This window comes from Dreissena polymorpha, chromosome 9 (assembly GCF_020536995.1).
Source record: "Dreissena polymorpha isolate Duluth1 chromosome 9, UMN_Dpol_1.0, whole genome shotgun sequence".
NCBI classification, from domain to species: domain Eukaryota; kingdom Metazoa; phylum Mollusca; class Bivalvia; order Myida; family Dreissenidae; genus Dreissena; species Dreissena polymorpha.
The window spans coordinates 94,090,421-94,107,278 of record NC_068363.1 but is presented as its reverse complement, the minus strand read 5'-3'; the positions used below and the strand labels follow the sequence as shown (position 1 = coordinate 94,107,278).

At 34.6% G+C, this 16,858-nt stretch overlaps 4 protein-coding genes and 1 pseudogene across 7 annotated transcripts in view; 2 read left to right on the top strand and 3 right to left on the bottom strand.

Moving 5' to 3' along the window:
• LOC127844954 (uncharacterized) overlaps nucleotides 1-16,858 on the top strand; it is a 345,343-nt gene that overhangs the window by 59,037 nt on the left and 269,448 nt on the right. The window lies entirely within an intron of this gene.
• LOC127844952 (target of rapamycin complex 2 subunit MAPKAP1-like) overlaps nucleotides 1-16,858 on the bottom strand; it is a 567,740-nt gene that overhangs the window by 332,184 nt on the left and 218,698 nt on the right. The window lies entirely within an intron of this gene.
• The window catches only part of LOC127844950 (ankyrin repeat domain-containing protein 50-like), a 492,344-nt gene that overhangs the window by 375,800 nt on the left and 99,686 nt on the right, over nucleotides 1-16,858 (top strand). The gene's annotated exons all lie outside the window — the stretch shown is intronic.
• LOC127844953 (target of rapamycin complex 2 subunit MAPKAP1-like) overlaps nucleotides 1-16,858 on the bottom strand; it is a 225,492-nt pseudogene that overhangs the window by 114,531 nt on the left and 94,103 nt on the right.
• LOC127844957 (uncharacterized) lies at nucleotides 321-1,998 on the bottom strand. The gene is made up of 2 exons (XM_052375544.1): nucleotides 1,864-1,998; nucleotides 321-1,188 (listed from the first exon to the last, which is right to left on the bottom strand). Exons 1-2 carry the CDS (start codon nucleotides 1,981-1,983, stop codon nucleotides 784-786), a joined length of 525 nt encoding a protein of 174 aa, XP_052231504.1. The 5' UTR covers nucleotides 1,984-1,998; the 3' UTR covers nucleotides 321-783.

The window sequence follows — 16,858 nt, the reverse complement described above, 5'->3', positions numbered from 1 at the left end:
TTCTCCCAACCCTGACCGATAACATTCATTTAATAATTCAGTATCATACTATTATCTATATTTATGTTACAACGGACTTCGTCTCCATTTACACGCTAGAGTGAAAAAGAAGACAGTTCATAGCTATTAGCGTAAACGAGAATGATCAGAAATATAAACAATTAATAAGGAAAAGGAAACAAAAGATCTTAATATGTTAAGTAACTCATTATCTAAATGTTATACCAGTAACATATTGTTTGCTCATAACATTTTTGTTAACATGACTATGCATACATTTTGATTAAAAGCATGTATCCATGCACATCATTTCCATTATAGCAGGTCCCAATTGAAAATGACGTTATTGTCAAAATGAGCAATTTCCACTTATGTCTCAAGGTATCCCAGTGCTAACACAAAGCCAAGGCTTAAAAACTTGTATATGAAACGCGCATGGAGACCCTGGTAGAATGAAATATAATCAGTCTAAAAAACTTCGCTATCACTCTCGCTAGAACTTGAATCATCAATACGAATTGCAGAAGCGTCAGACAGGTACTTTCCCCAGTCTCGAACCCCAAACTTTCCTTTTGCTGATATCTACCGGCAGACAAGAACCAGACCACAGCTGCAATGTGTGAACACATTCCAACCACTCGCGATCCAGTCTTGCATTGGCAGTACCATGATTCGACCATATCCTCACTGTGACGTATCCACAGCATGTACATTCTGCTAGATGTATGGCGACTTTGCAATTTTGCAGAAATCAAACTTTGCTCGTGAACATGCACTTTAATGTCACAATTTCCAGTTGTATGCTCTTGCATGTAGCTGGAACTCAAACGCAATTGGTAAACCACCAAGTGTTAGTTCACTTAGCTGTTCATCACTTAAACGCGGAAATCCCTGTACTTCACAATCTTCAATAGGCCGCCAAATTGTCTTTTTCCTAGCAAGACCTTTCTCTTCTACTAACATTTTCAGCTCGTTTTCTTTTTCATTTTGTTGCAGCATCTTTTCGGCGATCAATTCATCTTGTTCGACTTGGTCTGGGGAACTTAGAGGGGGGAAGTATTTGTTTGAGATGGCGCAAACAATTTTAACAAAGTCACCAATAAATGGCAGCTGGCTATTTGGCATCACATGATCTAGATATTTGAATCCCTTGATTCTAGCGTTTGCCGATTCGACCACCCATCTGATCTGTGAAATGATAATGAAAGATTATTATAAAAATGGCAATCTATGCGTTTTGCAAGTTTGGGTTCGTGACTTGTCGGGATTGTAAGGTTTATCAAAAGAAAATCATAAATAAAGAAAAAAACTTATCATTATACACATTAAAACTTGAACTATCACAAAATGTGATTAATACTCATTTATGGTGTCTTGTAAGGCAATCCATTTAAAAATGCATCCAACAAACAAAATGTCAGGCGGATGCACGATATTGAATTGTATATAAGTATGACATAATCATTTTATTGGATTCTGTTGACGCCTCACTTAGATATACAAAAACGAAAGTGTGTCTACAGATGACGGATATGCAGACAGACAGACATACAGACGAACATATATAAATCCAAATAAGCCTCATGTCCTCCGCATTTGAGCATATTTTGTATAGAAAAAAATACGTATCTTCAGCTTGTTACAATTGTTCATCGTCGGACACCACGGTCTATTCATTACGTTACTCTCATTCCTAAGTGATGTTTGAGCGGAGCGAAATCAGCAGCCGTGGGTATCCGACGACTAACAATTGTAACAAGCTGAAGATACGTATTTTTTTTAAAGACTGCATAGGATTTAAGATTCCTTTACATACTATTTTACAGATGTAAAAGCACTGTAAATAGATCTAGGGCTACTTACTGATAATGGGCTAAATGGCTGTCTGGATGTAGATGGTTGGGGTTGGTAGTCCGGATCATTGCTGATGTTGTCTGAACATTGCCTAGGCTTTGGGCATTCTTGTAGCTTTTGACTCGACATTGAAAACAAATGACATCACTGTCTGTTGGATCTACAGCAGGAAAGACCCTTCGTAGATAGTTTTTAACAGTGTCAGTCAATGGACGACGATCTTTTGGTTTTGCACGCTATTACAGCAAATGCATTTGTAGGCTTTCACCATCCTGAAATTAAAATAAGATTAGAAACAAAATCTACGCGGGTACGATCTCGGATAGCCTGGACGTAGAGCAAAAGAATATTTGCGAATCTGAAACAACTTTTTTCAATTTTGTCAATTACCAAAGCATGAAAAGATCCCTTTAAAACATTGATTTTGTTTTGCATTTTCCTACGATCTTACCCTGACTACACTATTTAATCGAGTTATTGATACGGTAAGGCATATGGCTGTGAAAAAGGACAAATGTCATGTGAGTCAGTTCAACGTTACAGAACATCACGTCAATACTAAGAATAACTTTCTTCTGGATAGGCCATCACGACTTTCCTACTTTTCCGTAAATAGCTATAATATTTATTACATGACTTACATTCGTGATTCTGATAGCAATATCTTAATATGGCAAGTAAAACGTCATCAGTGTCTAGCTAGTTCAGACACGAAAAGAGAACATTAAAGCGATACAAGTACCTATTATGCTAGTGTGTACGTCTTTTGGCGTGTATACGTGTGCGTGCGTTTACGCGCATGTGTGTTTTTATTGATAGATGCATGTACATACATGTTTATTTTAATAGATTTTCTAAGTTAGAACCAGAAAAGATTTAGTATAAGCGTTACTGACGCTTGTTTTTTTTATAAATGTCCGGTAAATACATGTACCTCTGTACAGTGGAAAATTACCTCCCTTAATAGCCCCAAATTCGGCCCTCGCACAAATGCATGCGCATATCACACAATGTTTTGTTTGCACTTGCTTGTAAATAAAGAACCCAGAATGTATCAATAACTTAAAAAAATATATTTTATTATTAAGAAAGTTATTAAACAAAGCCCGTTATTACGTCCGAGCACTACTCGCTAGTCAGTATATATCTACTCTAACAGTGACATCGTTCGTAATCGCGCGAATGGATTATGACAAACGATATAGTAAGCCATAATTATGGACCATGAAATTGGTAAACCATCATTTTTTGAATAGAAAAAATAATTGTTTATCTAAATGCCAACTTACCTTTAAGATATCGGGTAAATCCGACTTTGGAAAAAACGCGTCGTCTGCACTTTGTTTACATTGGATACCGACGCTATTCGTACCCAGTTATTTTCGAATGACGCGTACACAAAATCGTTTCTTATGGCCTCTTTTTTTAACACCAACATTGATAAGATCATTATTTTGCCATTTCAGACTTAAAACCTCTAATAAATTTTGGTAATAAGTGGTATTTTAAGCAGTGTTTTTTTTAATATAGGGTTAAAAAGATAGGTTCAATAAAGCATGGTGGGTTCTCGGAGATCAGCACTGGTTACACATTTTTTTAAAGTAAGATATGGGCGCGCAATAACACCGTCACAAAAATATAGTATTTTGTCTTTTGTTGTTTTTGCTATTGTTTAAGACAAAGTTTGTCATGGTGTTCTCGTGCGCTGACAGTTTATTTTTGTTGATGAAACAAAGAAATTTAGTGTAAATTCGCCATTTTCTTGTGTGTGATGTACTTTTATCATGATTTTTTTTACAATTGAAAACAAGGCACACTTATAAAATTTGACTTTTTGTGCAATTTAAATGTTATAGAAGATGAATACAAAAAAAAAAAATGACATTTTTGAAAATTGATTTCATTGATTTTGGGGGCGTTTTTGGGTGGTTAGTGAACCATGTCCTTTGGTCACAAGTTGTATCTAGATGATGTCTAGGTTGTTATGTTAACATGGGACATGACGGGTCAAAAACTAGGTCGCGGGGTCACTTAGTGTGTTTTAAACAGAAAGTTTAACCGAACCAAAACTTCGATATTTATCGTTAGATTTGAAAATTACTTCGTACATATGTTCACCATCATAGGACGGGTGTGTTGTGTGAAAAAAGTACGTCAATATCTCCAAGGTCAAGGTCACACTTGGAGTTCAAAGGTCAAATGCTTTTCCGGGCCATACCTTTATAATTTATTGTGAGATTTTTAAATCATTTGGCAAATTTGTTCACCATCATTGGACAGTGTGTCGCGCGAAAGAATTATGTCGATATCTCCAAGGTCAAGGTCAAACTTTTCAAAGATCAAAAATGGCCTTAAACGAGCTTGTCCAGGCAATAACTATGTCATTCATTGTGAGATTTTAAAATCATTTGGCACATTTGCTCACCATCAACAGACGGTGTGTCGTGCTAAAGAATTACGTCAATATCTCCAAGGTCAAGGTCACACTTTGAGTTCAAAGGTCAAACATGGCCGTAAATGAGCTTGTCCGGGCCATAACTATGTCATTGATTGTGAGATTTAAAAATAATTCTACACATTTGTTCACCATCATTGCACGGTGTGTAATGCAAAAGAATTACGTCGATATCTCCAAGGTCAAGGTCACACTTTTAGTTCAAAGGTAAAAAATGGCAAAAAATTATCTTGTCCGGGCCAAAACTATGTCATTCATTGTGAGATTTTAAAATGGTGAGATTTTAAAATGACTCTGTACATTTATTTTGTTCACAGTCATTGGATGGAGTGTCATGTGAAAGAATTCAAGAGTTCAAAGATCAAAATGACTTAAATGATAATGGCATAATAATTCTTACAACTTGCCATAAATTAGATTCTCTTGTTTTTTGAAGACAGCATGCAAAATAGTCTGTGTCAATGCGGCACATGGGGGTATACGTCACGTCTGTGACAAAGCTCTTGTTTTGTTTGCAGGTTTCAGTCTGGAGACCAACTTTTCTTTTACAACATTTATGCTTGAAATTGTTCAATCTATTAAAACACATCTTTAGTTGGAAATTTTGTTATTGCCTCTTTTAAAAAGCACTTTTGATATTTAAACATTCAGTCTGGATGAGGATATGGTACATTGTTCTTTAGTGGTTCAATACAGAGTCGAGAATGCACACTTCAACCACTAGTTAATTACAATCAGTGTTCTCCGTAACAAGGACGATTTTAGGCTGGCAAGTCTTATTCATAATGACAATTTTAAACTGAAACTGAAAGAAACACTCAACTAAACAATGCTTCCATTGTGACTACTTACTTGGAAAAGTATTTTTAGTATTACTCATAATTGGTTAAAGAGGTTTGTTTTTAGAAGATTCAATTCGTACTCTTATTATGCAATTTTAAACGAGCTCCACATGATACTTTGCAAATTATTTGTAAATGACAGACATGTTAATATTTTAACATAGAATATATCAATGTGCTATGTTTCTCCTAGACCATCTATGACAGTATAGTACTTACATATTACTGCATATATTTTTGTATCATTTATTTCAATGGTTTTCATACCTTGATTATGTAACAAGCAATAATTGGCCTTTAATGCCTTATACAAATGTCTTGAGCAAACGTTCTGGTTCAAATTGTAGTCTTAAGGGAATTTTAACAAGTTTAAAATTCCACTGCAATTTATATAATATTTTTTAACTTTGCTTTAATCAATTATCATTCTACCACCACCCGTGACCTATTTTTGTAGACCGAATATGAAATTAAAGGGTGTTTTGCAATAAGTCATGTGGTTACACTGCAATAAATCCTGGAGATATTCTGCAATCAAAACCGTGAAAATGTTGTAGGGCTTTTTTCTTTCTTTGAGTGTGGTCTTGGTCAGCCATCTCTAATTTTGATGCAAGCATTTTACAGATAAAATATATCAGGGCCCTCACACTACTTCGGGGGAAGGGGTCCGCAGCCCTTAGGAGGGGGAATTTTTGTACTTTATAACAAGAAACAAGAACTGTGTTTAACTGTTATAAACATATATTTCTATATATGTGACTGTCTATAGAAAAGAAAGGTGGACTTTTACTCAATCTATATAACAGTAATCTTATTTAAAAGTCCACCATTATGTCATTTTTGTGTCCTGTTGCATGCAAACTTGTCTTTAACTTGTATTCACACTGCAATTCCAAATATTGCGGTTGAAGGGGTCCAAAGATCGCGACCGTGATATATCAGGTGCGCATTAAAATTGTCAGGTTATTCATGCATGTTTTTGTATGCATAAGCATAGTTTGGCAATCTCAAACATGCTTTTTACCTACCTTCTGAAGTATGTGTTATATCCATATATTGTTCATTGGTTTAGCACAAAACATTATTTCATGTAAGTATTTTTAAATGCGTAAAATTAGTCCCCTACCGATTTCACCGGAGGGGACTTATGGTTTTCGCTCTGTGCATCTGTGAGTCTGTCACACTTTTCTGGATCCCTGCGATAACTTTAAAAGTTCTTAATATTTTTTTATGAAACTTGAGAACATAGATAGATGGACATTATGCACGTCATTTCATTTTGTTCTTACATCTTAAATTATGGTTGCTATGGCAACAAATATATATAAAAAAATAATCTGAAAATGTTGGGATTTCTGATAATGGTGGAGCCGGTAGGGGACTTATATTGCTGACAATAGTCTTGTTAAATTTGTAATCCAAAAACAATTGCCAAGTTTTATTATTCAAGAAAGTAGACCCAAGTACAAAATGATGTCATTTTCCTCTTGGAAATCATGGGCTTTATTATTAGTGCATCTGGACAAACTGAGGGATCTTTACCTCTAAATTAAAGCAAGTTGTTTACACTGTATCCCACGCGCAAAGATTGTTGAGATAGGTCAGTATTGACATGTGACATTTACAGTTATAATTGTATACACCTTCATGTGTGGTGTTTTCAGCAGTTCAAAGCAAATTCAAGAGAGAAGGGTAACACCCTAAATGACCTGTGATGTTTGGCAAGTGGAGTTATTGTTTATTGCAGTACACAGGTGCTAAAGTGATGTACAATGAAAGCAAACAATCTGGTCAAAACTGGATTATGAATGTCAGATTATACAGAAAATTTAAGTGGGTGAAATAGGGTAAAATACTAGCTTGAAACTGATTTTATCTGAGCGAATTCTCAGATTAAAACATGTTATTTGGGTATTATGCTTGTCAGATTTTTGGGAGCCATAGCCGATTCACGATTTATTGGAAAACGCGATATAACGGACCTTGATATATTGGAGTCAATTTTCAAATATAAATAAGTGATTTTTTTTTTCATTTTCTGAGGGGGTAAAAGCAGTTTTGTTTGTATTTCTGATTTTGCAAACTGTGTTTCCTACTCAGGTAACAGCCTATACTTGTATATATAATGCCAAAGGCGGAGGGGATATAGCTTTGTCATTGTCCCTGTGTCAGTCTATCAGTCCGCCTATCAGTTCCGTCCATCCGTCTGTCTGTCACTAACCTTTTAGGGCTGTCTATCAGACACTATATAAGTGTTTAATATGAAACTTCATAGGTGTATAGATATAAATGAGGAAAAGACTGGGGGATGGTATCCATTCAACAAATGTGCTTGTAACTGGTGAAACCAGTGTTGTAACGTAAGCACTGCTTATAAACCACAACATTGCATTAGACCATAAGAAAATTTCATAGTAAACTTGAGATCCTTTGTTAAAAAATGTAGTAGATTCACTCTAAGAAATCACAGTAAGATTAATACATGCACTTTTTTAACGGGAATATCCTTGAATAAGAAGATTATGTGACGAAAGTGAAAACACATGAGTTATGTATTGATGACCGATAGCGAGACAAGTGCAGCAATCTGGAGTTGATTTTGTAAGTAATATCCATTTATATGTATAAATATTGTTGAATCATTTCTTTTAAAATTGATTAAATTGCATTTTCATGAAATGCATAAACATTTCAGACATTGTAAGTATTTATGATTTGTAGGGAATCCTGTGGACATGTGACATGAAACAATTGTTATTGACAAAGGGTTTAAACTGGAAACAATATTTGGCTCACATTTTTCACAAGATAACTAAATTCAATGTATTACTAATGGGTCAAACCAAACAATAGACATAACATAGACAACATTAAGTGTTTGTCAAAAGTATTGACTATGGATCATTGACGATACAGTTAACCTGTCAGAATAATGTTGCTCATATGATATATGATTTTATTTTTTGAACGCAAAAGTGCCCAGCCAAAGAAAATATGACAATATTTGTACTATATCTATCCATAGAAACATAATTTTACAATTTCTATGTCATTTTGTTTGTAACATTTTGAGGAGATTGTGACTACATTTTTCACAATTTTGATATTTTTGGGACTTTTTTCATGATCTTGCATTAATAAATATGTTTTCATGACAACAACACACCCTTAATTGCAACAAAAATTGTCAAAGTTGACAGTAGCCAAATGCAGATTGACGACAAACATGACGAAGCTACAAGTCCTATGATACTTGAAACTGTTCATGACAGAGTCTATGCACCGAGCACTAGTGCTCATGAAACACCGGAAACAGTGGGACAAGTTAAAGATGGTAAAGGCAAGGTCATTGAAGTACCATTCTTCAATTGGTACAATTCACAACTTGATTTTTCCCAATTAGAAGATTTCAAGACTCGTTTTTTTCCCAATCTGCTGATTTCACGACGCGAAAAATTCCCAAGGGCATGTGTACCGGACCCGTTCCCAATTGGGTAAAAAAAATGACTAAAAGTAGATCACAGTTACAGTACAGATCTAGTAAAGCAAACTCCGACATTAAGATAAGGCCAAATAAAACATAGTCCAAGCGAATTCATGCACATAATTTCATTATAGAAATAAAATGTTTATCTGAACAATATTTAGGTCGAGGTAAAATTTGGGTCAATTGATATAAAAACCTGGTCAACAGGTTAAAGGTTACGCAAACATTATGAAACTGTAGAAGCTACCCTTATGATTCAATGTCGATGAAATTCGGATCCGTATTTGTATCATCACAATTTCACAACAACGGTCAATTCTAAGTGAAGTGTATTAAAAACTAAGGTTACCATTTAATGCTTAGAAAAACTTACAGACACTATTAATGCTATAATTTGTTTTAGTCAAATGAAACTTGGTCTGAATGGTTAAGGGTCACATGTTTTATATAGATTTTATAAATATTAACATACTATGCACCATCAGCGCCCTCAACATGCAAGCTAATAGGTTTACTATTTTGTATGTTGACTAACATCCTTAATGATAGTTATGATCCTGGAGTCTAGATTACATTCCGCACTCCATGGACCACATCCTATTAAACACTTAGATAGACCAAAAACTACTTATACATGCTATATTCTAAACGGGCTTGTCACTTAGGTTTTGTAAATTTATCTCTAACGTTGTAAATGCATAGTGATTCTCTACAACAGCGGTTTTAAATTTGAATGCAGTTGTATAAGCTGGTCACAAAAAGAGGTTGACACAATTTGTATAACAAATGACTGTTAAATATCTTTGCTTTAGTATATTCCTTGCATCTTGTATTTTGGTCCTCTAAAAATAGTTTTAACTAATGTGGTTATTTGCTTGTCAGCTAACCAATGGAAGGGATCGACTTATTTTTCGTGGGAATGTTACAAGTTAGCTATGTCGTGGGAACGGCTTACTTAGTATAGGGAAAAAATTGAGAAGAAAACAGAGGAGTGCAAAACTAAATGAAAGAGGAGAGCAGTATATTGTATTATGCAATCCTCCGTTATTTAAGGCACTGCTCTTTTTTCATTGCGTCACTCATGCATTTAGTTTGCATCCCTCTTTATTTCTCGCGTTTTCTCGACTCAGTAAGTCATTACCACGACACAGCTAACTCGTTCCATCGAGTTATTATGTTGTGGGAATGAGATAGAAAAAGAGGATTGCATTTAAAACAAAAGAGGAGTAAATGTCAGCTCTATGGCAACGTACATCAGAGATCTTGATAATATATTTTTATGTCCCCCACGACTATCGTGGGGGACATATTGTTTTTGCCCTCTCTGTTGGTTTGTTTGTACAGTGTTTGTTTGTTTGCTCCAACTTTAACATTTGCAATAACTTTTTCAATATTCAAGATAGCAACTTGATATTTGGCATGCATGTGTATCTCATGGAGCTGCACATTTTGAGTGGTGAAAGGTCAAGGTCATCCTTCAAGGTCAGAGGTCAAATATATGGGCCAAAATTGCTCATTTTATGAAAACTTTTGCAATATTGAAGATAGCAACTTGATATTTGGCATGCATGTGCATCTCATGGAGCTGCACATTTTGATCGGTGAAAGGTCAAGGTCATCCTTGAAGGTCAAAGGTCAAATATATAGATTCAAAGCGGTGAAAATCGGGACATTGTGTTTCTGACAAACACATATCTTGTTTAAACCTAAATCAAGTGTCTTAATAGCATGCCACTTGAAATAAAAGTGCCCTTGTGGATACAGTTTTATATACCATTTATTGAAGTAATATATTTAAAATGTACTGACACCATCATAATTATGATAGTATACTATATCATTTATTTTTCTGGTATAATAATCAAACAATGAACTTGTTCTGTAATTATAATTCCGGTTGGTTATATATTTGAAATGTTCTTGGCTAACCCTTTCCCCAGAAGAAGCAAAGTGGAAATGGCTTTCCATCATAAAACCAGAACATCCTGCGAGTAACTCGCATGCTCTTCAGGTTTTATGATTTTTGCTGCTCATCAGTGGCTCATGGTTGGATATGAAGCCTTTACACTTATAACTAGTAAGAAAGGTATTATATTAAATTAAACTTTCTAAGGGACTTCAAATGAGTCAAAATGTGCATCAATTTAAGTGGTAAAGGGTTACTACATTCGGAAGCAATCATCTATACACAACATGTAGTACTTTTTAACATAATATATTATTTGATTAAATTCTAAATTGCTGACTGACATGGAAATTACATTTAATATAAATATATTTTAATATATTCATCACAAGGAACTTAGCATAAAACAGGGATACTACATTATGAAGTTAACATTGACTTATCAATGCCAATTTGAAGTTTAAAACACTGAACTTGTCAAATATATAGAAGCTTTTAGTTGAATTTGCTATGATAACATTACCATTGTAAGAATTTAATATTCACTCTCTACATACACACATACTCTCTACATACTGCAAAAGGAAGATTTTAATACTTAGTCATGCCAGCACACTTAAACCGCTGCTTGAAAACCATTAGTGTTCTTCTTAACAAGGAAGAGCTGGTCTGTTGATGGTGAGAAGTGTTCAATCCTAACTAAGTGATGTCGGAAGCATATACAGACTAGAACAATACCCTCATTGTGAGTATGCACTAGAAAGTCTTTTGCTTTTATCGAATGAAAACCCCAGTCCAGTCAACAACTTTGTTTTCAGAAAATTCAATGTGTACATTATTGTATTATTATGGTAAACCCTTTATAGTCAAGTTTATAGTTAATGTAAGCAGAAAAAAATAGATTCCATTAACGAGTTTCAGTCAAACGCCTTGCAACACAAAGGACCCCATCCTATAACAAACTTGTTGAATACAAACCCTGTTCACAGTGCTCTGTCAATTCTAATACAGCTTGTTTTCTTCTTAGCTAACATTAGCACGATGTGTTTACGTAGTGATTTTGTGATGACATTTATTCCCATTGTTAAACATGCATTGTCCGTTATCAAAAATTACACTGTTAACACACTAGAGATTATATTTATTTCAAATATTCACGAAACTTTGTCAGAAAATTGGTCTAAATAAATAATATGTCTATTACAAAACTAGGTCCAAAAACTAGATCGCTACGTCAAATGAAAAGGAAAAAAAGAGCATTCTAGAAGTAACATGTTTACCCAATTTACCCCTTGATGATCTTGTCTTCAACCATGTCATACCAATATTCTCATGGTTTTCCATTGTGGCTCTTTCCTGCTTACTACTCAGTACTGATTACTGGCTCTTCATGCTTACTACTCAGTACTGCTTCCCGATATTCTCATGGCTTTCCATTGTGGTTATTTCATGCTCAGTACTCAGTACTGATTCCCTGCTTACTACTCAGTACTGATTCTCTTCTCTTTCATGCTTACTACTCAGTACTGATTCTCTTCTCTTTCATGCTTACTACTCAGTACTGATTCCCGAAATTCTCATGGTTTTCCAATGTGTCTCTTTCATGCTTACTACTCATTACTGCTTCCCAGCTTACATCTCAGTACTGATTCCCGGCTCTTGTATGCTTGCTACACTGCTTCCCAAAAGAAAAGTTATGCTGGTCCCAAAGTGCAAGTTTTTTAAATTGTACATGTTGAATATACCTATATATTTATAATAAATAATATGAACAAATATAATTGCTTAAAACATCAGCCAATAAAACAGACACTCAATTATTCTGATAGATTATTAAAATATTATTAATATATTATAACAGTGATAGAAAACTGAATTAGAATTGGAATACATTTTTAAGCAATAACTAGTTTTGTTGACCTGATTTCTGTGCGTGTCCCTTTTTAACCAGGTTTTTAACCAGGTTTTCCGAAGGAAAAAACTGGTTATTAGATTGGCGAATGCGGGCGGACTGGCGGGCGGGCGGAACAAGCTTGTCCGGGCCATAACTTTGTCGTTCATTGTGAGATTTTAAAATCATTTGGCACATTTGTTAACCATCATTAGACGGTGTGTCGCGCGAAAAAATTACGTCAATATCTCCAAGGTCAAGGTCACACTTTGAGTTCAAAGGTAAAAAATAGCCATAAATGAGCTTGTCTGGGCTATAACTATGTCATTCATTATGAGATTTTAAAATCATTTGGCACATTTGTTCACCATCATGGGACGGTGTGTCACACGAAAGAATCACGTCAATATCTCCAATGTCAAGGTCGCCACGACTAAAAATAGATTTATTTTAAAACAAACTTACAAAGGGAGTTAATTTTGTTTGTTCATTTCAAAAGTTCAGTTTGAGTTGTCTCCCTTTATCAGATTTTTTTTTCACAATGAAAACCTGGTTTTGTGACAATTTTGTCCCTTGTTTGTATTGTTATTGTTTTTTAGCTCGACTATTATATATGAAATATATATAGTGGAGCTATCCTACTCACCCCGGCGTCGGCGTAAGCATTTGCGTGCAAATGTTAAAGTTTGCGTACTACCCCAAATATTTTCATTGTCCCTTGACATATTGCTTTCATATTTTGCATACTTATTTACCAACCTGACCCCAACCTATAAACAAGAGCAGACAACTGAATCAAGCATTTTGACAGAATTATTGCTCCTTTTATACTTAGAATATGTATATTATTGATAAATCTATGTTAAGTTTGCGTACTACCCCAAATATTTCCTATGTCCTTTGACATATTGCTTTTATATTTTGCATACTTGTTTACCAACATGACTCCAACCTATAAACAAGAGCAGACAACTGAATCAAGCATTTGACAGAATTATTGCCCCTTTTATACTTAGAATATGCATATTATTGATAAATCTATGTTAAGTTTGCGTACTACCCCAAATATTTCCTATGTCCTTTGACGTATTGCTTTTATATTTTGCATACTCGTTTACCAACATGACTCCAACCTATAAACAAGAGCAGGCCACTGTATCAAGCATTTTGACAGAATTATTGCCCCTTTATACTTAGAATATGCATATTATTGATAAATCTATGTTAAAGTTTGCGTACTACCCCAAATATTTCCTATGTCCCTTGACATATTGCTTTCATATTTTGCATACATGTTTACCAACATGACCCCAACCTATAAACAAGAGCAGACAACTGCAAGCATTTTTACAGAATTATGGCCCCTTTTATACTTAGATAATTAAACATTTTGTTTAAATTAATTGCCATAACTTCTTTATTTATGATTAGATTTTATTAATATTTTGACAAAACAACACTTACCTGAATACCACAATGGATTCCACCCAAACATGACCCCCACGCCCCAACCCAGAATCCCTGCCCCCCTCCCCCCACCTCCCCCCCCCCCCCCATTTTTGTTTTTCCTTTTTCTTATTTTTCAATAGATTTATTATGAATGACCCCACCCCACATAATATACCCCCCCTCCTCAAAACCCCACTAACCCCCCCCCCCCCTACCCCCCCCCCCCCCCCCCCCTCTCCCCCGCAAAATTTTTTTTTTTTTTTTTTTCCTTTTTTATTTTTGAAAGATCGTCTAATAAATGACCACACCTCACATAATACCCCCCTCTCAACCCTCCTACACCCCCTAAAAAAATCTTTTTTCCTTTTTTTATGTTTGAAAGATCTTCCATTATAAATTATTGAATATGAACAATTTCCCCATGATGGCTTACATGTACGTTATAGTGTCAAGCACTCGAATAGTTGAGCCCGCTGTCATCTGATAGATAGGTCTTGTTTATAATTCTGATATGTATAATTTGTGCATAATGTTCAGTGTTTTTTTTATGGCAATTTCGGGGCCGATATTCGGCCCCATTCCCCTCAAAAAAGAGTATATATTTTTCCCCCATTTTGTAAAAAAATCCCCTTCAGAAGTAAAAAAAAAAAAATTGTCTCATTATCGTGATAAATATATCTCAAATTTATTTCATAAACAACTAACAAAGTATATAACTATAATTTATATTATTTTGAATTATTATAAAGAGTTATATTTAATAGTTTTTCCCAAACCAGTTGACTTTTCACATTAATTGCATTTTTCTCCCAAAATGGCCAGGAAAAGGCCTGATGTATCTATATTGTGTCAATATTTGTTGATAAAATCATTCCAATTTGGTCCATTTTATTGATAAAAAATGCTCAAATTTGCCATTTTATCAATTTAAAAGATCCCAATTAGACTCAAAATGGCTAAGAAAACTGAGACTGTGCATGAAGGCTGAACTGTCTGAAACTAATGTTGAAAAAATCATTGATATATATTTTAATTTTAAGAAAAAGGACAAAGACATTCAGCTGTCAATATTATATTCATACAAACATGTGTATTAATATAATAAATAGCATTACATATAAACAAGTGAATTTTAATTTTCCCTTTTTCCTAAAAAACGACGCATTTTTCCCCTTTGGATGGGCCCCCGCCACCATTCCCCTATAAGTGAAAAAAAACACTGATGTTTTTTTAAAAAGAAGTTATACTCTACACAAATATCTCTGAAACTTGATCATGATCCCTATATGGTGAAACTGATCACAGTGTCCTGTCAGGTTTTTCCTTTACAATTTTTCTCAATGCAGATATAACTAATTGTTCTGACTCATTGATTTGCACATATATTATACTTTTTTCTGGAACTTATTCTTAAAATAAACCCATATATTAACTTAGCGCATTATTGGGGAGCATTGATAAGTTTTACTTTAATATTATTGTTTTTCTTATAGGATAAGGACTGTAAATAACACTTAATTAAGGGTATTGTATAATCAGTTTAATGAATCTATTTTGTTAGATATTATCATTGTTGTGCTTTTACTTTCACTTTCCACATTTGCATTAATATAAATACAATGACCCCGCATTTATCTGGATCTTGATAGTCCGGAAATCTCGCGATGCGGACGAAAGTCAAGGGGAACGGATTTATTTTGCAGTATTTTGCCCTGTTAAGTCTTGCGTTCCGGATCCGGACGTAGATTTCGTGACACCGATCTGTGTATTTAGCTGTAATTAATTCTCGTTAATCAGGATGCTTCCCAACATGGGGGCTTAATCGCCAACCCGCCGTATAAACAAAAGCGCAATCACCGAGGCGTGAAGTATTGTTGTTTTAGGCTTTATCGCCATCCCGTTGTTTTAAACAAAAGCGCCTTCACTGAGGCGTGAAATATTGTGTTAAGGCGTAATAGCTAATAGGCATGACTAAACATGGTTCGACTCCGACTTAAAACTTAAACTGATGTAGGCATTACACAATGTATAGTAAATGACACAATGTCTTTAATGAGCTGAACACGCGACCAATTAAGACACTGATTACAATGGGACCGTCATCCTGTGTGAAAAGTTGTGCTAGGATTATTTAAGCAGTCCATTTAAAACGCATCAAACTTTACGTGTAGCTATTTTAATTATTTCAATATTCTTTTGTATGAGACGGGTTATAAATGAGGATATTAAAACAGTATAGCAGTTTTTTATTGTATTGTCATTTGCCTTCAACACCCTTGATTTGTGACTCTGTGACACCACCAGCTTACAGCTCGCATTCCACCCATGGCAACGTCTTTTCACTGCGGCAGTATCACACGAGATACACGCAGTCCTCATGGAAAGTGTATACAGCAACGAAATATCGATTAAATAATACGCTATCAATGCTTAACAGTGTGATTGTAACATTCATAAAGCTTTACGTCATGTGTGCACATGTACATGATTGTTCGAAAATTCAATTACACGTTTTTGTATTTACATTGTTTAACAAACATTTTATTTTTTAACTAAATAAATGTTTCAGTAACAAGAAAATATCATTCTTGATGCAAAATAAGTATGTAAATGTACATACACATAAGGTTTATGTCATAATGTAATTATTTAACTCTTAAAACGGCACTGGTTTGATAATCCGGAAGATTTGTTAATTCCGAAATTTTGTACCGGAACGGACGCGTATGGATAAATGCGTGGTCACTGCACTACATTATAAAGGGTGTGATGACTTAATAACGCCATTTGGAAGTTTAAAGCACATAGGATGTAAATGATATTAAAAGATTTCATTGAACAATTTGTATGGTCACATTAAATTCTTGTAATTTAATATTTGCCCTCTAAATACTGGTTTATAATACCAAGTCATAACCGAACACTTCAACCACTGCTTAAGAAGATAGCAACTTGATATTTGGCATGCATGTGT

Bases quoted from the DNA above. Each gene is read 5' to 3' on its own strand.
- LOC127844957 (XM_052375544.1), bottom strand. From the start codon at position 1,983: ATGTCGAGTCAAAAGCTACAAGAATGCCCAAAGCCTAGGCAATGTTCA. The intron at 1,189-1,863 runs GTAAGTAGCCCT...ATCATTTCACAG, and splicing joins AGCCATTTAGCCCATTATCA to ATCAGATGGGTGGTCGAATC.